At 40.9% G+C, this 24083-nt stretch overlaps 1 protein-coding gene across 1 annotated transcript; it reads right to left on the bottom strand.

The window, feature by feature from the left end:
- Positions 1-1907: 1907 nt before the first annotated feature.
- On the bottom strand, positions 1908-23515 carry LOC118125095 (complement C3-like). Its single transcript, XM_047343369.1, has 43 exons — positions 23398-23515; positions 20738-20933; positions 20450-20612; positions 20234-20328; positions 19842-19930; positions 19484-19566; positions 19287-19374; positions 18656-18758; positions 18341-18456; positions 17993-18113; positions 17454-17600; positions 16314-16413; positions 16110-16204; positions 15828-16019; positions 15503-15658; positions 14353-14482; positions 14152-14220; positions 13739-13936; positions 12956-13076; positions 12765-12853; positions 12518-12657; positions 11397-11609; positions 9867-9930; positions 9685-9774; positions 9351-9557; positions 8741-8816; positions 8425-8584; positions 8213-8308; positions 7697-7847; positions 6814-6899; positions 6349-6426; positions 5811-5966; positions 5652-5714; positions 5418-5499; positions 5178-5226; positions 4995-5085; positions 4794-4883; positions 4602-4704; positions 4332-4421; positions 3702-3794; positions 3483-3566; positions 2282-2426; positions 1908-2164 (listed from the first exon to the last, which is right to left on the bottom strand). Exons 1-43 carry the CDS (start codon positions 23472-23474, stop codon positions 2023-2025), a joined length of 4977 nt encoding a protein of 1658 aa, XP_047199325.1. The 5' UTR covers positions 23475-23515; the 3' UTR covers positions 1908-2022.
- Between the last annotated feature and the right edge of the window lie 568 nt (positions 23516-24083).

Raw genomic sequence — 24083 nt, 5'->3', positions numbered from 1 at the left:
GTAGAGATGCCATATCTACCCACTTGAAGGTAATTTTAGCCTCCTGTGAAAACGTGGTCACATTTTTGACCAGAAAAGGATTCTGAATGAAAAGGAGGACCTGTTCTTCCAGGCTGAAGTCATCAAAACGATGTTTTTGTATGAACTCAACATGAGAAGAAATATCTCTCTCACCCTGAATTTGCTTCATTGCTGGAAAATGTGTAAAGTTCTCTTGGAGATCCACTTTGAAAATCTCCAACTTCCGCTGGAAAGACTGGACAGCTGCTACCAAATCACACACAGAGTTGTTCTTGCCCTGCAGTTTTAAGTTGAGGTCATTTAGGTGTGAGGTTATGTCAACTAAGAAGGCCATAAAATATTTTTTTCTCTCATCTTCCAAAAAATGAGCAAACTGTCTAGCCTTATGATTCTTCTGTTGTTCCAGGAAAATTTTTATTTCATTTCTAATGGTCCAAACGTGTGCTAGAACTCTGCCTTTGCTCAACCATCTCACATTGCAGTGCAGCAGTAGGTCATTTGAATTTGCATCAACTTCCGTCAGGAATTCTCGAAGGTGATGACGATGCCCTGAGAAAGTTGATAAGTTTCATCACAGTATTCATAACCTCTGCATACTCTTCTGAAAGAGCAGAACAGACTGGTGGATAATGCAGTGATTTGAGGAGAGGTCTGGGTTGTCCTCTCTCACTCGAGTTACTGCTCCTTTTTCTTTACCCATCATGGAGGGAGCTCCATCGGTGGTGATGGACACAACATCTTCATACTGATACCTCTCTGTGTTAACATTTCTTTTATAAGTAAGTATATGTCTTCCCCTCTGGTGTGTGTTGTTACTGCTGTGATGCCTAAAATGTCCTCACAGAAATCGTTCCTCTCTGCTCGGTAAAATCTGACATATACCAAAAGCTGAGCATTGTCACCAATATCAGTTGATTCATCAACTGCTAAAGCGATGCACGGTGCACTCTTAAGAGCAGCAGTGAGCTGTGACTGAACATCCGCTCCTAATATTTCTGTGCGTCTTGTGGCTGAGAGGGGGATTTGTTGAATTTTTCCATCCAGAAGTGTTTCGGACACAGCACAACACTCTTTAACGATGCTCCCATCTGTAAAGGGCTTTTAATGTCACAAAATCCACTGTATTCTCAGCGAACACTCGTATGTCCGCTGTTGTGTGGAGAGGGGACGAGAGAGGACCCGCGTAGACCGCTCACACTGGGCTTTGAGCTCATTTACTCACTTGTCTGTCCACTCTGCTCGGAAGACTCAGTTTTCAACGTCAACTTTCCCTAACTTTTGATAACGCCATATTTCGCCTTCATCTCCGTCTGCGTGCTTCTCTCTACCTACACAGTATATGATAGCAACCCATAGGACCCAAGCGGCTCCACTGGGCTGGCGTCGTTATGCCTGATTAAAAGTCTCTTAAAAGTCAAACAAGGCCGCCGAAGTATTTATATATATATTTTTAATGGAGAGTCGCGGTCCGGATTTGGACCGGAGTCCGCCAGTTGGTGACCCTTGCCTTAAATGGTGTAAGTTAGTAAGGACACAAAACGTTTTGATTAGAGGAACCACATATGCTTAGGATGCCATCAACACAGACTCACCTTCAACACGTCACCTTAATACTTGTCCAACAATTGAATCACCTAATTTAATGTTCATTTGAATTTTATGAGAGGCTGCTGCATCACATTCCCATTGCATTTTTATTCACAGTATTTGTTGGACCAGATTTTATTGTTAACCAATTTAGCCAGTAGAAGCACAGCATTTCAGTTACAGTAAAACTGTCTGTTATTACTGCTACTAATATTTATTGATCCATAGTGTGAGTTGTCTTAAATTCCACATCACAGCAGATTGCAGAGTTTGATTGAAAAAAGACACTGACAATGAGATTAAGACCATTACATTTTAATCAACACAATGCACGTATTAAGGTTTAAATGCTTCACATCTTATAGCAGCAAATAAAAATGATTTAAAAAGGAAAGCGTTTTCTCTCGTGTTACGCTACTGCTGACATCCAAAGAGCTCGTACTGCTGGACCATCTCCTCCAAGCCCAAACACGTTGGTCTGTGCTCCTCGATTTGACACTCGGCTTCCTTGGGCCAGTACTCGATCCAGGTTCTTTCCCCGAGCACGTACTGGTACCTGTGGAGAGCAGAGTGAAATACCACATGTGAAAATATCATGGAACATGATATCGAAAAAGTGCAGAAACAGTAGATAACATGGGAGCTGCAGTTGTTTAAACACAAAGAAACTTACAATTGATGTTGTTCGTCTCTGTGAATATCTTTTGACGTGCCCATGATGAGGTACGTTCTGTCTTCGCCCAGATCTAAAGACTCCCTGCAGTGTGGATAACTCAGGAATGTGCGCTTTTTCCCCTGAGGACCCACATCGAAACTTCCTGCGATTGAAATAAATGAGAGAAGATGCTTGAGGATTGAATGGAGAGCTAAAGGAGATGTGTAACATAAATGAATAGTGAGACATTTTGGGGGTCTAATGGGGGTTTACATGCAGGTGCTGGGCTGTACCCCCACTGTTTTTTTGCCTGGCGATGCAAGCTAGGTTAGCCTGCTGCTAGGGGTAGTTTTCTACTTTGCAAACAGAAATCAATCTTTTCATCTGCCCCTCTGCACAAATCTAAATAAATATGCTTTCTTTAAATGGGCAATTATTGCTCTGTGTGCCTACAGAAACAACAATGCAGAAAAAAAAGAGCCCCTTTTCAACTGTCTGTTGCCGGGTGAACGCGTTAATTTGGTAAGACAGCAAGATGAGAGAGCACCTCATGTGTTGGTTGTGACGTCAGACATGACGCACCACGGAAAAAACACAAAGGCAAACTTCTCTGATGGCACATGTTTTGCAAGTTCACTCAGTTCAGGTGTAGCTATGCCACCTACACCTCTTCACACCTACCCTTTTTCGTCCGGACACATCTGACTTTTCAGTTTAGTCCAGAAACAAAATAGCAGGCATCAGACCAGGGTCTGAACCAATGGACCAAATTTTTGTCAAAGTTGAGATGGCATTAAAGAATAGACAGACAAAGAAGTGCAAGCTGCTTGCAGGAATGCTTGCAGTCTCTAGTACCAATAATATCGTGCCTGAAGTTTGTAATGCTGCTAGTAATATGTTAATGATATTACTGTGGCAACGAAATGAATGAAATCAACTGTTTCATTCATTTTCTCCACCTGCCGAACTGACAACAGGTCTGTCTACAAACTAATCAAAATGAAGTAGAGGCAGACAGCCCACATAGGTGATGGCGACAGGACATTACAAAAAAATCAGAAACCAAAACAACAGATCAAATGCAAACAATGTAGAAAAGACATGATCCTGGTTTTGGACCTTGGTGCAAACTTTCTGTGAAAACGGCCTTAGAAATATATTCAATAAAACACAAGGTGATTTAAATTCCCGATGGTTCACAGAGGAGATAAATACCCACCTTCTTTGATCACTTCCAATATCCTCATTGTGTAAATGTCAGTAGACAAACCATCTGTGAATTCCTCCAGTCTCACTTTGTACACTGAGGACAGACAAGATGCAGATTGTTGCCTCACTTATTTGATTATTTAACAATCACTCACTTACACAAACACACAATATGTTCAGGTTTAAACAAATCTCAACTCAAGTGCAGACCATTTTTAGTGCATCTTACCAAAATCAATTTTGCTGGTAGGAGTAGTCTCACAAGATTTTTCTGTGCGCAGATCATTGCTGATCTTGCCCTTCTTCTGCATACTGCAGTTCTCTGGAAATAAACAATAAGCACAAAGTAAATAGACAAGTGATGACTTGATTAATTGAGAACATGTGTTGGTGTATGGATGCATCGATCGGAGACATCAGCTTCTGGAGATTTACTGTGAGCCACTTTCCACGACCACCTCCTTCTAAATCATTTAATCTTCATCCAAATTTAATGAGGTGAGATACTAAAAGGCTGCAGGTAACAGACAATGGAGGATGATGAAAGCACTACATTAGTGTCATGTGTTGAGCGTGTCTTTGCATGTTCTCCCCGTGTTTGCGTGAGATTTCTTCGGTTACTGTGGCTTCCTCCAACAGTCGAAAGTTAAGCAGGAGATAGTAGGTGTGAATGTGAGTGTGAACGGTTGTTGTCTCTATATGTTGGCCCCTGATTTATCCAAGGTGTACCCTGCCTCTCGCCCAACGTCAGCAGGGATTGGCTCCAGCATCCCCCCGTGACCCTCAAAGGATAAGGGGTATAGATAGTGGATGGATGTATGGATGGCTTTTGTCTTCAAAGAGACACCACCCTGTTTACCTTCGGCACATGTGCACTCATCATTTCTGCAGAGCCTCAGTAGCTGTCCAGCTTTCCTCTCTGGATGATAGAATTTCACACAATGTCTTTCTGCAATGGAAAAGAAATATACAGTGGCTTACATCAGTGAAAATCAACATTAAATACTTGATAGGACATGTTTTTGAGTGTGTGCAATTTGGTGCAGCTTGATTGAATGATGGCGACTGTTAGGCCTTGGGGAAGGTAAGTGCTCTACTGAGTGTCATTCTAAGTGTGTTTGAGGCTTACGGTCATAATATTCATAGACAGAAACAGTGGCTGGCTGTAAGACGCCCACTTTCATCGTCTGGTGAATCCTAAATGTGATCTCCTCTGGTCGTGTGTGAGAAACCTGCGGAGAAATTTAAAGCCAATGTGATGTAGAGACAGAACAAGGTCTAGAGAAAAAGGGGAAAGGGGGAAGAAAGGCTTACGTCTTACCTTGTCCAGGTAGATGATCAGTGAGCCTCTTTCTGACAGGGCAGTGTTCATCTCATATTTTGAAATAGTGCGGGCATGTCCTTTAGACAACTACACACACACACACAAACAAACCGTGTCAGACACCTTTCAAAACCATTAAACATCTCCTTTCTCACATTGGCTCCATGTGGGTATGTGTGTATCTGTAAAAGCTCTTACTGAGTCCAAGTCATTAGTGTTGACGGTAAAGCCAGTCAGCAAACCGATATCCAAGATTGACATGCTTGCATCTTGCTCCCTGTCCTTATATCTGTGTAGGAAATGTACAATGTTCAATTAAACGAGACAGTTAAAACAATATGAAAAACACTTCAGTCAGTATTGTTTCTCTATTGTACTTACAAAACCTCTATTTTCAGCTTGTATATTTTCTCATCTTCATCCATTTTGTCTGGAAAAGCAACATAACACACAAGCATTAAATCCTCTCTCATGAAGAAAAAAAACTTGGCAGAATGATGGCGACGCAGCAGGAAAAACACAGTTTGCAGTTACACAAACAAAATAGACGCATACAAGGAGACAAACAGAGAAAATGACAAATGATCACAACAAATAAAAATGAAGAGACAGGCAAATTACCTGGGATGAGCTGCACTGACATGTTGAACTTCTGACAGTCGCTCTCCTTCTCTTTAGGTAGAGCATAATACAGCGACACCATCTGTCACACAGAAAATATCACATAAATGGGCTTTTGTCGTACAAGCTTTGTTGACACTAGGTTAAAAATGTATCTGGTCGGATCTGGGATCAATAAAGAACAGATACACACCAGATGATAAAGCGTAGAACAAAAAATGTTTTTTTACTTACTGTCACTGTTGCTTCTCCTGATCCTGTGGCAGTCACTTTCACATCCTGGTTTATATCATTGATCTGAGGATATAAAATACACACACACACACACTGGATCAGCAGAGGAAACAAAAAGAAAGGCAACATGCAAGTTTGTGTGTGAGAGTGTGTACTCACTTTAGATGTTCTTGTGGTATAGCTGTTTTCCTGGTTGAAGATAAACTTTTCAGGCTTTGACCTGCCCGGCAACAAGATATCCACATTCAGATCGTACTCTGGTTCTTTAGCACTGGCCCAGTACTCTGCTACAGCCTGGTACACTATGATGGTAGCCTGGAGATAGAGAAAGAGCGAGGGGGAGAAAATAACACTTTTAAAAACCAAAGATATTGTTCATAGGTCCAGATTCATTTACACAACATGAAGTAAGATCTAAAGTTCAACTCAATTTAATCCTTGGGGCAATTTAAGTTGTCAATCTCATTTTACCTCCAGCTTTTCTTGTTGTAGTTGATTCATTGGTTTTAATTGATTAATTTGCTTTGAATAACATTTCATGAACTGTAATTTTGTTAATTTTCTGTACTCAGCTATTTTGTAAATGAGGTATCAACCTAAATGTAATCCCGGGTTAAAGTAAAGGTTGAATGAATGAATGACAATTCAAATGCATGATAACTAGCTAGAGGTGCAAATGGAGAGAGTGCTTTGTTACCTGAGTTGATCCAAATCCTCCGCCCACCTTCTGCTGTTGGTTGAACCATCTCACAATAGGTCGGGCTTCTTCGAAGGCCTTTATAAACAGAGGGGGAGAAAAGGGTTGAAGTCTCTGTGATTGAGCATCGGTTTTGGTTGGGTTTTCAGAAACCCACCATATAAATTAGTTTTTTCTATCATGGCAATTCTTCCTTGCAGAGACTTGGCGCTCGCCTGATACAAGTAATCGATTATCAATGGTTATCAATGTTTTTTACTGTACAAGAACAGGGTTAGGGTTAGTCCTCAGAGAAGTTCCCTGTAACTTCTGATCAGCCCATTCCAAATTGTTATTTTAGAACAGGCACTGCACTAGCCTAATACTCCCTCCAGCCTTTTAATGAGGAGGCATGGCTTGTGACTGTTATTGTGTGTAGCTCGACATGCTGGTCAAACACACATACTGTAAGTGGGACATGCTTACCCCGACCTTGACCAGAGCCAGAAGAGCGTAAGCTGTGGCCTCCAGTGTGTAAATACGTCCCTTAGGTGAAGGCCAGTGGGACAGCTCTGAGGGGAAAAAACAGACAAAGCAACTTTTTAATAAAAAGAAGAACTTGTGACAAACTTCAGTGACTTAGAATATCTAATTTTGCTTTAAAAATGAAATAAAAACAGGAGGAATTCGAAAATGTGAGCAAATACAGGCTTATTTACATGAAAATCCAATTTATAATGGGTTTTTAAGGCAAATACAGATATTTGACATTTAGTTTTTAATATGTACATTGATGTTAAATATTTCTGAAATAAGAGTTGATATTCAACCATAAAATATATATACTTTACAGACAACAATATTTTTTGTTTGTTTAATTGTTAGCAGGATTATGCAAAAACCACTCAACTGATTTTCATTAAAAATTGTGTGGAGAGGTGGGGCATGACAAAAGAAAGAAACTATTAAAATAATGAATTTTGGTGCAGAGTTGGATCGGGGGACAGATCAAGGTTTTTATTTTTACTTATTTATCGTGATTTGGGGCTTTTTTTTTACTTGGATATCTTTCTTGATATCTCAGAGAATAATCCATGGATCTGGATGAAACCAATCACACTTTTTAGGGGACTAATAGTCATGAGTCTTTGTAATTTGGTGAAGATGCAAATAAAAATCTGGATCTAGTGAACTTAAATGCGGTTTCACAATGGGACTGTTGTGGTCCCAGAGGTATGTGTTATAGGTATGTGTTATATTTTTGGCTTAAATCTTCCCATAATATCAATGTTGTTCGGGCTCTAATTAATTGTGGATGTGTTTTATATTTGTTACTACACATCCATATAATATTGTTGTGTGGCAGCACCTGGAGAAGCGAACTTGAAGAGGACTTCTTGGTTCAGTTTGCCTTCGTTGGCCAAGGCGTACGATGTCATGGCAACAGCATATGGGTTGGTGAGGCTGTCCAAACGCCTCTCCAGGTACTGCACCGCTTTGTCTACACTGCCTGGAAGACTCTGGGCATCAGGAGAGAAAAAAAGAGGATGAGGGGAATCACTATAATACAACATGTTACACAATGCATTGCAAGGAGTAGAAAGTACAGTTATTTGCTGATACGTCTAGTGTGTGGTAACCCTGACCCTAAAAGTGAAAAGTACCTGAAAATGAATCTACTTAATAATAAACTTAAGTACAATGTCAAAGTAAATGTACTTTTTGAGCAGTAAATCTGCCACAAGTATTATTGTAACTGTATGTGCTGTGCAAGAACAGGAAGGTTGACAGCAGTGGCAGTAGTAAATAAGGGGGGCAGGGCTCAGCCAAAGGTTTCATAATGAGAAGTAAGTAAATGAAGAAATACAAGATAGCAGGTACTCACACTAACAGTGGCAGCACATAGAGTCCGTGACTCCTGCATGGCGATGAGGTTGAAGGCCGTCATGGAGGCTTCTGAATCGGAGCCACGCACATCACCCTACACACACGCATATGCACAAATTTAATTCTATTTGTATATGGTTATAACATTTGTAATGTTGTTCTTCAGCTCCCTTAAGTTGAAGACTGATATTGATAAATTAATGTACGCACCATCATTTCTCCGTGGTACACATTTCCGACTTCTTTGAACACGCCGTCGGGTTGCTGCGCGTTGAGAATCAGGTACTTCACAGCGTCACAGATCACGTTGCTCTGCACTGCCACCAGACTGTTGGCCATGGCGAACACCTTGGTAACGTACGCTGTCAGCCTTAGGGAGGGGAGAGGGGGTAATTGTTCAGTTCTATAAATTTGCTAATGAAATACACCCTTCCTCTCATAGTATAGTAGAATACACGTTAGGAGACATTACATTACATATTAGAGGATGTTTAAGTATGACTTCATAGATGTTATGATGCCTCACCAGGAGCTACTTTTGTGATTGGCCCACACAGCAAAAGAGCCATCAGCTTTACGGTAGGCAAGCTCGTTCTGGTAACCTGGACACAAACAAAACACACAATGCTTTTACTGAATATAACTGATGGCAGTTTTGTTTGTAAAAACCGGGTGAAAACCTTAGTTGTGTCTGTGTCTATGTGTTAAGCTGCTTTCAGCCATGAACCTAACTCCAGATAATCCCTTGACGTTCTCCGGGGGAGGGGCTGTATGTGAGAACGCAAATGTCAGAGTGAGAGGCTCCAGAGTTTCTCCTGCCAGCCTCTGAGTAAAAGCTCTGGATAAAGTTAAAATGAGCCGATGTGAGCAAGAAATCCTCTGCAGGATTCACTGCAAGTGAGTTGGTGGGTTGATGACGTTTCTAACACGCAAAAGATACAAAATGAGAAAAAGAGTACCAATATTTCAGGATGAAAAAGTGGTGCCATACATTGAGTTCATGTCTGAAAACAGCTTGAGTGTTGTAGCTCGGATATGTGGAGCAGGGGTAGCATGTTGTGTCTTGTTTGTTTTGATACCACTTCAGCCACAGTAAAATTAGGTATGTGCGAGTAAATACATCTGAGTGATCTTACCGGTCTTGATATGCTGGAGGGCTTCGTTTCGTTTCTGAAAGCCCACAGCCTCCCACTGGTTGGTTTTGTCCAAATAAGTGGCTGCAATGACAGGTAGGGTCATGTGGTACATGTTCTGCTCTCCGCAGCCTGACGGCTGGTAGATAAGGCTGCCCATCGACTGCCCACTAATTGCGTTCTCTACCATTGGAGCAATGTTTTCCCTCCCTGCAGACACACACACCAACAGAAAAACCAAAGCACTTTAAATCAACAGGCAGAAACAAGCAAATAAACATGAATTCATTTTACGGGCATGCGATACACGACATGTCCAAATGTACCATAATCCCACCTGTCACAGAAATCTGTGTGCTTGTAGGTGTGTTTGGAACCAAATCTTTCTTTGGGATTCCACTGTTGATAATTTCCACTTGTGTACCTCCTGAAGAGAGAAACATGATGAATTCAAGTAATAATAAAAACACAATATTGCTACATTACTGTCAAATGCAACTGTTTATGTGGTAAACTCACCGACACCTTTGTTAGGGGGGTCTAGTGTTATAATCTGTGGTTGTTTAACCAGAACACCTTCTGGCTGTTAAAAAAAACAGCAGAAACAAACATTACAAATCACAACTACTTTTTAAGTAATATATTATGCTGGTTTACAATAAAATACAGAGCGGTTTGTCTGTTAAAATATTCAATCCTTATTGGTCTGGTTCTTTTTCTGAGTTGATGTTGCATTTTGAAAGGGCTGATACAGTTTGCATTTGAAGTCAAAGTAAAGCCCTAAAAGATTTCTGCTTCGCCAAACTTACTTTAGCACAGAAGATCGCTGTTTGTTCCCCATTCATGAAATCACTAGTCATCAGTATTTTGCCACTGACAGCTATATATGTGAACAGCAATAACTTTTGCATTTGATGAAATATGAAAATGAGGACTGCATTGTAGAATTGTAGTTTCTAATGACCCAAAAGCTGTGTCCCAATTAAGGGGCTGCATTTGGGATCCAATGGGTGAATCCCTCTCCGGCCAGACCTATCCCAGGATTCATTGCGTGCCAGAGGCAAAGCCAACGAGCTAGGTATACGAGTGGCTGGGCTGCAGTAAGCGCAGCCATAGTAGCTAACGATGAGATGGTAAGAACGGGACACGCTGGTGACACAAAAAGGAAATCCTTCACAGATCAGACCATCTGATTTTGGCTGGGCCTTTGCGAACTTCGTGCCTCAGAACTTTCAGATTTGATGGTAGGGGGGGAATGCCTTTATAGAGCCCGATGGAGTTATTGGGAATGATATCGACACACCTAATGAGAGCAGGATATGTTAAAAATGAAAATGGCTACGTACAAAAACTCAGGTTACACTGGTTGCAACGGGCTGAAAGCAGCCACACATACATCCACATCACATAGTAACTGGCCTCAGGTCGAGTACGTGTAGGCAACCGGCTGCATGGTGAGCGTTATACTTGCTAAGGTTCTGCCACTTCCGGGAAACATAAACAAAGATGGAGACCCTCAAGGAGATCAACATTTAGCAAATGTTAAGATCAAGACAGAAAAATCAACGACACACACAGCTTGTCTACAGTACTCCTCGCCACTTCTGTCACTGATGACGTGGCCCTGATGACGTGCCCACTGACCCCATTAAGGTCTCACTACTGCCCCGACTTATTATGCGGTTATTGCATCTTGCATACACATCTAACAAAACCCCAAACTCCAACTAACATCTGGCTTTTGTCTGCAATGGGAATGGATACAATCGTTATTCACTCCCGAGTCAAATGGCTCTGCAGCAGACATGGGTTTGATCCGACTGGCAGTGATGGACAGGTGACACCCGGTTGAACGTGCCAATTTCGCAAGACAGCAGGAGTTTGTGACGTAGAACATGATGCGCCAGGGGGAAAAAAAGGCAAACTCCTCTTCTGGCAATGGGAAAGGTGTCATTCACCTTTGTAGCAGGTTTACCTGCCTTTAAATACCTGCTTACACCTGCTAAATGTGGTGTAAAAGAGGTATTTTACAGAGTGTGTTTCTCTTACCACCACCCGCAGCATCTTCATGACTCCATCACTGAGTGATGAGTCTTTAACAACTGCTTTGACCTCAATGCTGAATTGTCCTTCCTTCATGGGAATGATGACGAAGGGGACAGATCGTGTGGTTTGTCGCCCGACTCTGACCTCCTGACGATACCTTGCGTGTTTAGAAGCCGCGCTGCACACATGCTCCTCCTCAATCACATCCACACGCACCTTGGGAAAGACACAAAGATACATCAATGAGTGAGGTATATGTGCAGTCGGTCAAAGATCTGCCTCAAGAAGATGTGGATTCTTCTTCGATGATTCCTCTCATATTTGACAATTTCAGGTACACTTTGATGTAAATAAAAGAAATTAACAACAATTTAATGGTTGAAATTGTTTTACAAAAGAACATTTTGACCTTGAGAATGAGAAGGAGCCATGTCAGCCACTACTGCACTTATCCAGGGTTTCTTCAGGGTTTTACAAGTAAGATTTAAGACTTTTTAAGACCATAATGAATGAAATTTAAGACTTATATCAATTACGACAGATACAAAGGAATATTGGAGTCACAGAATTATTTATACTTCCCCATAATTGAAGATAAAGTGAAGTAGCAGAGTAGATAACAACCCTGGAAACACCAAACTATCTCACAAACTACAGGCAGTATCAGTGTACTGTGACAAACTCTGACCAAGGTGTTTGTAGACTCAGCTATCAGTCCCATGTTGGTCTTGTTTGTAGTTTTATTAGTGCGTGCTAATATCTACATCACAGAGAAAGAACTACACAGATAGAGATATTAGAAACTATGCATGAAGCCAAAACATTTCTCTCAGAAATGAATAATGGTAATCTTAAAGTGCAACTGATTTAGAATTAAATGACCTACCTAAACATATTTAAGACTTAGAATGTTGCATTTTAACACATTTAAAACCCTTTACAGCCTAAAATTCAACCAATTTTAGACTTTCTTAGACTTTTTAAGATCCCACAAAAACCCTATGAAAGCCAGGAGAAACAATCACTTAAATATCTACTTTTGCTTTCTTTGACATCAGTGAGAAAAATGATCATCGTCTCATTGACTCCATCCTGAAACAACAAAGCATCGCGCTCAGACTTACTGTGATAACATCAGGGCTGTAGTTGTGGAGGATCGCCTTAACTTCCAGCTGCTCTCCACGGACAGCAGAGTAGGGCAGTCTGAGATCGATGAAGAAGTCCTTCCGGACAATCACTTCCAATGGTTCGCCAATGCAGATTCCTTAACGATGAGAAGGATAAGAAGTGGTGAAACAGAGAAGAAAGAAATAGGGGGATGAGAGAGATTTAAGATGATCGTGGTACGACTATAATTCATCGAGTCCTCACCGTGGGTTCCTGACAGACTGATGCCAGTGAACTGCCAGGTTGTGATTGAGTCTTGCAAAGGAACGCCCTTCATAAAGGATGTGGAGTCACTGAATCCCCAAAAAAAATTGCAAGGACTCAGAGAGGTTTTTCAACGTTGGTGGTGTCATGAACAAAGTATAGTATTTTTTAATTAATTTTAGTTCCCTCACCAGTTCGGTGTTTGTCGCGGGCAAGCAGGCAGTTTGATGTCTGACCACAGCCAACTCTCAGGGAACTTGGTGCGAGAAACAATTTCATTGCTGTCCATGTAACTGTTGTCGTCCTCCTCACCTGGAGAGTCATTAACAAGGAAGGTTACCACTTTGATTGTCTCACAACCACCAGTCTGACCCATAGATCTTAAATAAAGATGGACACAAAAGTGAAGCCTGTCTCGGCTGCCACCTGGTGGCCGGCTGCAGTATACGGGATAAATCTGGTCTCCTCTAGAGCTGCTTTTTGTGTTGATGACATTTCTTAAACGCGACAGATGCAAGAATGAAGAAACCTAAAAGAATACAAACATCTCTGGATGAAAAATCTGTGTCACAAGCGTAGAAGACACCGACGAAGATGTCAAAAGAGTTTTTGGCAATAACATGGATCAAACTAACTACACGTCAAATAAATTGTGTTTCTCATTTTAGGTAGTTCTTATCACACTGATCTTTGCTCAAGTTGTAATTTTTCTGATTAAAAATAATACATTACTTCTTTTATGACTGATTCGTGATTGGTTGAGCGCGTGGCTCCTACCCCTGATCGCTACTGCTCAGACTCTGATTCCAAATGCACAAGATGGCAGCGTTTGTATTCTGGACATTTTGGATTTGAATTTCTAAATAGTGGGAGAAAGCGGAGACGTGTCGTCCATCTTTATGTACAATCTATTGTCTGGCCGTGGATGACCCACCCAGCCCTCTTCCCCCCTTCCCTCATCACCCATCTCTTACTGCGGGCCAAGTTGAGCTGATCCTGCTTCATCTCGTCTCGCAGGTTCTCCACCTCTGTGCAGCAGTGCAGGAAAGCCTCAGCACAGGATGCACCGTCCGAGATGTACTCACTGCGCGTCTGACAGGTGTATGACAGGGTGGTCTCCCTCATGCCATCCAAACAGCACTCACGCTGCAGTTCATTGTCATAATGACTCACTGGAAAGAGGGTTGAGGAGAGACAGAGGTGAGAAGGGATGAAGTACAAAATGAAAGGGGAGCTGTTTGGAATAAAGCATTTTAAATTAAGGCAAATTAGAAACAGAGATACATAAACTAGTCAAGTCAGTCTTATCCACATTACGGCCGTTCACTTTTATTCAAAATTCAAATAGTCATGTGTGGACTAGATAGTTTAAAGTTGTGGTTCTTACCTAAGCTGGTCGTGACGTGCATTATAGTGGGAGATCGTTTCCTCCTGGTGAGGACCGGACATTTCCTCTCTGGAAATCCAACACAGACTAAATGTTAAACAGAGCCACTGACAGAGGATATAGTTTGACTTTGATCTTGACGGTTGGATGAAATCAGTCTAATGTGAGAAGGGAAAACAAATGAGAGAAAATCGGTGTCACCTTGTCTGTAGGGAGTCCCAGAGGCAGTGCTGGACTCGAACAACAGGCCGGCATCGTAGAACACACTCATACTGTCCTTCCCTCCGCCGGGTGTGCAGCCTGTGTCGTATTTCTCTACAATGTCCCACACCTGAACAGTGTGGAAGTCATTTACACACAGGGATACAAAGTTGCAGAATTAAGGAAATAAATCAAGTTCTGAATCACCAGAAGAAAGACATATTTATAAAGTGCATCAGCAGCATGACAGATAACTACAGTATACTGGATATTCATCACTATACATGTACATTATTAACTCCACCAAGGAGGTTATGTTTTCACCTGTGTCTATTGGTTTGTTTGTTGGTGGATATTTTTGTCAGCAACATCACGCAAAACCACTGAACCAATTTCCACCAAACTTGATGGAGGAACGGTCCTGAGCAGAAATCGTTATTCTTTGGTCCAAATATGGATTAAGGCCCATCTGGTAATTTTTTTACTTTTCTTTTAATGACAAATAAAAAAAAAACTTTCTTTTTTCATTTGTATTTGTATTATAATTACTAGACTATCATATATTGGGCCTTGGCGGAGCAATTGTGACCCTCCAAACTGAGATGCTTACACACATGGACTGACCACGAGATATTCTGACCTTCTCCAGCGCGGCTGTATGTGAGAACGCAAATGTGTAAGTAAGAGACTCGGAGCTGGAGATCCTCTGAAGGTTCACCGGCAAACGAATGGGCGTTTTGATTACCCTTCTAACACGTGACAGATGCAAAAGTGAAAAAAACAAATATCTCAAGATGAAAAAGACACAGATGAAGATCTCAAGAGAGCTTTTGGTGATAAGGGCCGATGCCACTGTCGATGTGCTGAAAACAAAAACACGAGATCTCTGCAGCCGGATGAATACGTTACATCCTGCCTGCTGCGCCACCCCTCACATGAACGCTTCAGAGATTTCTGTGCTGTTGTGAACACGTCTAAGCGGAGAATCTCGTCCTGCATCATTCATTCAGTATGAAAGGCAAACTTCGGAGTTCATGTCTGAAACAACCTATACTGAAAACTTAAAAAGGGCACTTTTTTTTTACATCATTGTTCAAATTAACCACCTTTTGAAATATTTCCACTGATAACGATAGAATAAAGAAATTGCCTTTTTCTGGGTGAGGCGGTGCTTGTTATTGAGAACGTAGACGCCTTTGTCCACTGCTACCAGTCCCACCGTGGCCTCTGGATCTCCGGTGACCTTCAGAATAAACATCTTGCGAGGCTCGTAGGACGCAGCAGGTCTCGAAGATTCCAGCTTCAGCTAAACATGAAGGGAAGGGCGATGAATAAAGGAGACGAGCAGTTTTGTGCTTCATGAAAAACACATAGAAATATATCCCAAAAGTACAGAACCAACTTTTTCACTTTCTGCTTGTCTTGTTTCTTCTCGTAATTAGTTTAACTCTGTAAATCAGTGACGTGAGTCTTACCGAACCCATGCAGGAGTCCTTGACATCCACCCACACGGAGTCTGACACCACCTCATTGTCAGTTAGATGATAATAGGCTATGATGCGGAATGATGGCAGCATGTCTTTGGTGATGGGAACTATCAGGGAAATCAACACTTGGCCTCTTGTCCTGTAACGGCCATGTTTGATCAACTGACCCCTGCTCAGGATCTAGGGGCACAGATTCACACATAAGTACTTTAAACCGGAGTTTATACTTTACATAGGTCGAGGCATGAGGCAGAGAAAAACATCTCTCACCAGGTATGTGATGTCACTGTCTTGATTTGATGCCTTTTTTAGATTGAGGTTGACTTTCAGATTGTTTCCTAATTCCAGCTCTGCTGTATCCACACCTACGAAAATGATATTTTGCAATGAGTGCGAGACACTGAATAGTTCATGGCACATACAGTACTTTATCATCAAAGCCTTGTCCTATCATCTGAAGGTATTTAGACTTACCTATGTGGATGTAGTTTTGGCTTTTAGTGTTGTATGGGACAGCTACCATGTTGGCTTCTGCTTGTCTCTCAGGTGAAATACGAGGATCGTTGGTCTTGGCCTTCAATTAGAGACACACATGGTTATAAAGAAATACATATAAAAGATCTCAGCTCTGCACCGTCCCGTCCGATCTCATCCTATTGTTGACTGACATCGAAGTCCTACTCCAGCAGTTTATTATATCCTTAAAACTCTTTGTTCCTCAAAATCAATTATATCTTATTATTATTATTCAAAAGTTTGTAATAAAAAAAATCCTCTCATCACCTTAAAATGGCTTAAATGTAACACTTCACCTTCCTACCTACGTCCGTGACTGGGATCGGTGAATATGCTAATATGACCTCTGCGGCGGAGGAGCCTTTTCCAGCTACTGAGGCTTTATCCATACTACTATGTTTTACTAACATGATCTCTATTCAAATGTATGTTTGAAGATCTTCTGCACAATTTAGGTAACCAACTACCAGTAGAAGTTAGCAGGTGCTAGTGGTAGGGACTTAATTTAATTTGTGCACCTTGGCGTCATCAAGTGTTTTGGCTTTGTAATCAATGATACAGGCAGAACTTGAGGGTACACTGAGGCTAAAGGTAGAGACTTCACAAAACACTAAATCTGTTCTTTTCTTACACTGGCATTTCTTAACTGCAGTGTAAAGGTGGAAATACTCCGCCATGCAGCTGACTCCTTACTTTACTCAAAAATGTTCTTGTATCAAATGGGAGTCAAGGGTTCTTATCTGTCATGTACACCGAGATAAAAGGTAATGGTATATAAAAGGCAAAAAGGGGACGTGTTAACATTTTTTTTAACTTGATTTTCACCAGAGGGGGACTTTAAGATCCGTTCTTGCTTACTTAAAGCTGCATTATTTGATTATTACAAGAAATCTCGACAGCAGTAACAGAACCAAATCAACAAACTAAATATATCTGAAACCTGCACAGAGCTGCAGAGTTGGGTGATAGTAATCAAATTGTAATCAATTGCAAAAGAAAATCAAAAATGTGCTCTGATGCAGGTTTCAGCTTCTGTTTGCAAACAAACTGTGTCGTATAAAGAGCAAAAATTAAAATCAAGAAACTTCAGACACTTACATTGATCATCAGTCTTGGAACTCCGGCCACTGTGTTGACTGTAAGCTTTGCATAGCCATTGGCTGCGGTTAAGCCCTGCACCTCACCTGGATTCACCACCACTGCAACACCTTGTGCCGGAGTTTCATCTGGATTTGTGACTTCAATCTGCCATCAAGGAAACAAACAGCCAAACAATGAGAAATATTCACCTGTATTATCAAAGCATACAGTTAATCACATCTTATTAAGGGCAAACAAACTCTATTACATCATGTTGTATGCAGTGTATGTACTGTGCAACAATAGACAGAACAGAGCAATTGTGAATATTGCACAAATAGCACAAAACTAATTAGGGCCACTCAGATCTGGCTGTGGATTAATGCTATTTTGTCTGTGGATTAATGAGCACTGTCTCCAGCAAATAAATAAACACATGATATGAAATGTATGAATTACTGCTTGCCCTCTGGAATATAATTTGTTCATGTTGCATCATAGAAATATAGAACGTCACTGTCATTTTATATAAGTGTAAAAATGCGTCAGGGCTTTACCGCAACATCGAAGGTCATTCCCGGTTTGAAAAATTTGGGCGTTCTCTTGAAGTGGATGGTGTAGGGTGATGTGACAATCTGGATACCTCTCAACTCTGCCTCCACCATCTCACCACCTGTTCAGAAACACAAACGCACACCCACCCACAGGCCCATTACATTTGTTCACATTCTAAACTGATATATGAAAATGGTCATTTCTGATGCACATATCCTATATGAAGTTTATATTTTCACATAAGCGTGCATATTTGTCAATGACATTGAATAAGTCCTTGGAGCTGTTGAATCACACATGATCAGACATGCTGAAATGGCACAAACTCACAGTTTGTCTTTCTTATCATTTCTGTCAGCACACTGACGGATACAAATATCGAACTCCCCACCAGTTTATTGATATCCTGGAAGGTCTGTGTGATGTGCTGTCTCTTCAGTTGGACCACCCCATTACCATTCTCGATCTAATGTGACATAACACAGAAAAAAAACAATTAAACACAGCATAGTAGCACAGTAGAACAGTAAGCAAACAGTTGGAGGTACTGTTCAGTCTGGCTTCATTCTGAGCATCATGAATATTTAATATCTGCAGATAGAAATGTGACAATGCAATGCAATGCAACTGGCAAATTGACAGACAGAATTATAGTATGTGCTCACCAATATTCTCTGAAGAGAGCTGGGGAAGCTGTTCTTCTGATCATCCTGCTGAACCCCAAATACCACGTATGCTGTGCCACTCACCTCTTCACCAAACAGATACCTAAAAGCCAGAAGCAAAGGTTTAAACCCACAAAGAAGAAAAACTGGACTGTTAAAATTGGGATCATCAAAATGTGACATTAATAATAATAATAATAATACATCAGATTTATATAGCGCTTTTCAATGCTCTCAAAGACGCTTCACAAAAATAAGGAAACAATCAATAAACTCTTTAATACAAATAAAAAGAAAATGATAATAATGAAGTGTACTAATGTGGTTGAACAAGAAACACTTTTCAAAATATATTCAATGATAAGTGGCTTTGCTTAAAGCTATCGAGCCAACAGTAAATAAGGAACGCTAAAATGTGCACCTTACTGGATGCATTGATGTTGGATATTTAATTGGTCCCTCATGTAAATTGTGGGCCCTTTATGGCCCCTGATTTAGAAAAATCCTAGATCCACCACTGAACAATGACAACAGACTAAATCAGCAAAAGCTCCAACACATCCTCTAATTCAATCAATCCACTAATGAAAACTCTTTTCTGTAGAGCCACAAAACAAAAACCTTCACATACGTAGCTTTGATGTTGATGGTGAGATCCGGACTGTCCACATAGAAGAAGGAGCTCAAAGGCGTCAGTTTCACCTCAAAACTGGGCAGCACTAAAAAATGAAAAATGCATTATATCAAGTAAGTTTATTGTGGAAGTAAAAATTAATGAATGCTTTTTAGGTTTTACAGTAAATAACGCTTGAGGTAAAAGGGACTCACCATATTCTTTGACCTCGAACTCTGCAGAAAAGCTCTCCTGTGGGTTGCTGTGGAACTTAGCCACAACTTTCCAAAGTCCAGGGCTGCATGCATGCACGCGCGCACACACACACACACACACACACACACACACACACACACACACACACACACACACACACACACACACATGAACATGCAAAAATTTGAATTAAAATGTCTGAAGATGCATAAAATCTCGAATAAATCCTGAAGTCTGTCACTGTTCTGTTATTTCTGTCAGTCCAATAGACTAAAGCCGTCAGGTTGTTAATAAAGATTAACAAGCTGACGGCTGCCTAAAATAGTTTAATTTAATTTGATTTAATTAAATACTAACCTGACAATTTCAGCGAGTTGGAAATCTCCAGAGTGGATCCCTGATTTCAGAGAGACTGGATCCAGAGGTAAAACGATGCCGTCAGGAGTCTAAAAATAAAAGTCATTGGACAACCATTAACACTGAACCCTGCCACTTATAGTGAAGTCTAACACTATTTCAACAATGTTTCTTTACTTGTACAATGAGTGATGGGACGGCTGTAACAACAGATCCCTTGAAACGTGAACTTTTTACTATGAGGAACAAGGTCCACTGAAGGTATTTAAAAAAAAAATGTTTAATCTAAGAATTCGTTGGAGATGATGGTGAAAGCTAGGAAATGATGTGCCATTGAGCTGATTCTAATTATAACTTTTTGTTTTGTAAAATGCTAAGTTAAAATGCAATACCACAAACTCAATGGCAATGGAAGCTTCGCTTTGAATTTCCTCGTCCCTCTCCACCGGCTCCATGCGGGGCGTCACTGCAAACATTCTGAAATGAACTGACAGGAAGAGAGATAGAGGTTTATTTTACAGTGCAGTCATTCATAAAAAAGAACAAATGATGGCCTACTTGCAGAGATATGGGTGAGTTCCTCAGCGCTGAAGTCGTATTGAACTGACCTTTACTGTTTGGGGTGTAGAGGGTCTTGTCAGTCTGGATGAAGATGTAGCCAGACTGGAAGGACACCAAGACGACTTTCTCCAGCAGGCGGTCGGGGAACTGAGCTTGTAGGTAGACGTACTGCTTCAGGTTGGCGTCCTTGCTAAAGTCTCCAGCAGGGATCTGATGGCAGCATGTAGAGAAATGAGTGTGTGACTGAGGAGCAGGACGAACATGTGCGAGGAGCATTTCTCTCGGAGTTCATGTTAGAAAATGACGCCAAGTCACAGCAACAGTGTTTCACATACCCTTATTTGTCCCAGTGCCTGGAAGTGTCCTGCACTGGTAAGCGTCACAGATGTGGTTGCCAGCCTTTTGTTCTTGGTTGGATGGTTCATCACGTTGATTTCGACCCTGATGTCTACTCCTTCGCAGTCTTGACACTCCACAAAGACATTTTCTGCCGTTCCTACTCGCAGCAAGTTGGGGGCAGACATCACCTTCCTACAGAGCAGGAGGAAAGCACAAAGATAAAAAAACATACTGTCATCTCTTTGCAGCATGTGCTCATACAGGGCAAACAAATTTTCGGCCCATATTTGTATTAAACACTGCCACAGTGTAATCTAGCCCACCTACGGATGGAATAATGCCAATTGAGCGATCTGCTCCTGTTTGCTAGATCTGGGCCACAATTAAGCCGTAGCAATACTGCAAGTCAACCAAAGGTGACCTGAACTTGTTTTGTGGTGTTGGGGCCATAGTCACCATTTACCATATGGGCCACTATAGGTCCACATCCAGATTACATTTTACCTAGAGCACGGCATGTTTCCAAAAAAGGAACCTATTGTTTTGGTATATTTGGGCAACTTTTGCTAATTTACAAGTGGGCTATTTTAGGCTCATATCCATTTTGTCCAGGCCACACGAAGGCCAGAAGTGCAGCAGTGGCCCACATCCATATGAACTGACACTATTCTCTTTTTGTACCTATAGGAGTTTGTGCTTTCATCTGTCTGTGATTGTTTGATTGTTTGTTTGTCGGCAGGATTATGCTAAACTACTGGACAAATTATGACGAAATTTAGTGGAGGGGTGTGGTGTGGGTCAGAAAAGAACCCATGAATTCTTGACACATTTGGAAAACATAAAAAGAGGACAAAGGTCCACCACTGAAGCAGACTCCTTTCTTAGTCGGACAAATAGGCATATTAAAGCTACTTCGGGTGTTTTACAGCTTGCTGTACTATTTGGATTTGACTATGTTCTACTGTGTTTACTCACGGGCCAAGATGAGCTATCACTTGCCACTGAAAGCAGGATTTAAATTTGATTATGATCTAGTAAAAATATTAGTTGTTTAATGAGTAGATTAAAATATATATACATATAAATTCCGGAAAATGCATTGATATGCCCAAGTTTTGAATTAGTTATATTATAATTCATAATGATTATATAAATATTAAAATAGCTGCTTCATAGACTATAGGTCCAATGAGGTTAATGATTCAGCTAAGTGAACAGAAATGTTTTAAAACAGTCTCCACTCTGATTTCTTTGATAACTCACACCCTGCTGATGTCTATGTATGTGCTGACTGCCCGTATCCGTATCAAGACACTAGTACTTGCGTACCATGCTGCGAACGGATCGGGCCCAGTCTACATCCTGGACATGGTTAAACCTTACACCCCAGCCCGTCCACTCCACTCTGCATCTGCCAATCGGCTTGCTGCTCCCGCACTGCGAGCTAGACACTCAACAAAATCATGACTGTTTGCTGTCCTGGCTCCTAAATGGTGGAACGAGCTCCCCAATGACATCAGGACAAAGGCAGGCTAAAGACACATCTCTTCTGACTACACCTTGGTTAAGAAGATAATGTCTAATAATAATCCTCAACTCTGGTGTTTACATATATATATATAATAAAAAAAGTAAGTTTAGTTGCACTTATATGGCACTTAGATGTAGCACTTTGTAGTTTGGCTTTTTTGGAAGCTAATTGTACTTACGTGGTTCTTGCTGTTCTGGGTTTGTTCCTCATGGTTGAATGCACTTATTGTAAATTGCTTTGGATAAAAGCGTCGGCTAAATGATATGTGATGAAATGTAATGTAATGTTGTTCATGAACTTTTGGACCTTGGCAGCAGTGTGCGCGCTACTGAGTGCTGTTCTAGTTTTGTTGTTTGCTTTTCAGGCACCAAACTAATGTCTCAGAGTCTGTGCTAAAGCTTTTATTTATCTAAATTACAAGTTAAACATTTCATCATGTCTCTGAACTTTGTTTGCTTTGTCTGTTCTAACACATCACTTTGCGAACTCAGGACAAAATCCAGCCTTACTGACATGATTTAAAAGACAACATTACCTTGACTAGTGAAACTCTAAACTGGACAACATCCTTCATTATATAAGTGTAAGAACTTAATTTCGTTCACTTCTGAAACCCTCTCCATACCACAGAGGACCAAGCATTAGACTTGGGGTGACAGAACCTCCTAAATAGCTGCCCCCTCCCTGTGGAACTCCCCTAATTTATCAGGCTGCACCGACCTGTCCACTTTCAAACAGCTATTCAAAACTCACCTCTTCAGAACTGTCTTCAATGTATAATGATGATACGTTTTTATCCGAGTTCCTTCAAAAGCGCTATACAAATAAGATTAATTATTATTATAATAATAATTATTATTATTATTATTATTATTATTACTACTATTAGTTAAAAATGTCATATCTCTTAATGTAAGAAAAAAGGGGGGCGTTCTGGATTTGGATTGCCCCTGTGTCTGCATGGATCCCCTCTAAAAGTGAATGGGTTCTTTCGTTGCCCATGTACAATTGTTCCACAAAGTTTTGTGGAAATTCACTCAGTATGTATTTGCGTTATGAAAAACAAATGGACAGGGATTAAAACATAAACTCCCTGGCAGAGGTAACAAAGACAGATCTACTCACAGTGGAGATCCATCAACCAGTGAGGTGACAGAGGCAAAGGCCAGCGAGGCCAGCAGCCACAGTGGAGTCCTACTCATCCTCCTGCCTGATTCTGTTCTGCTGACAATGTAGACTGTTGCACTGCTGCTCCCTCCTTATTATATTCTCACCTCACTCCTCTACTTAGTTCACCTCCAGACAGACTCACCAGCCCCTTCCTGGAGCTCTCTGAACACATGTCAACACAAACACAACTACACAATTTCCCAGCAGCAGTTGAGAAATTGTTCAGTTCAGATAAGGGTTATCACATTTGTGAAGAGAAAGATAAACATAAGAGAATCAATACTGGTCAACAGATCGGACTGTTTGCAAAACATACTCACAAATAAACACTTTATTGCAGAAGCTATTCTGCTTTAGCCTTGGACAGTTTTTTAAATGAGACATTAAAAAAATGCTTTTTTTGTTTTGATTAGAAACTTCAAGTCACTTATAATTCTTCTGAGATTGCTGATTCAGAACACACACACAATCACAAATCACACACAAGCAAACACACACTCACAGACCTCCAGTGGAGGGAACACAGTGTTGTGTAATTGCTGGTTAAAGTTAAAGGCTTTTTTGGATTGTCGGAATGGGAATTTTTCCTATTGCACTCAGTTTTAAAGGATTATAGTCCGTGATTTTAATAGTTTTTATTG

The sequence above is a fragment of the Hippoglossus stenolepis genome, chromosome 2 (assembly GCF_022539355.2).
Source record: "Hippoglossus stenolepis isolate QCI-W04-F060 chromosome 2, HSTE1.2, whole genome shotgun sequence".
Lineage (NCBI taxonomy): Eukaryota > Metazoa > Chordata > Actinopteri > Pleuronectiformes > Pleuronectidae > Hippoglossus > Hippoglossus stenolepis.
This window is presented reverse-complemented; position numbering and strand designations above follow the sequence as displayed.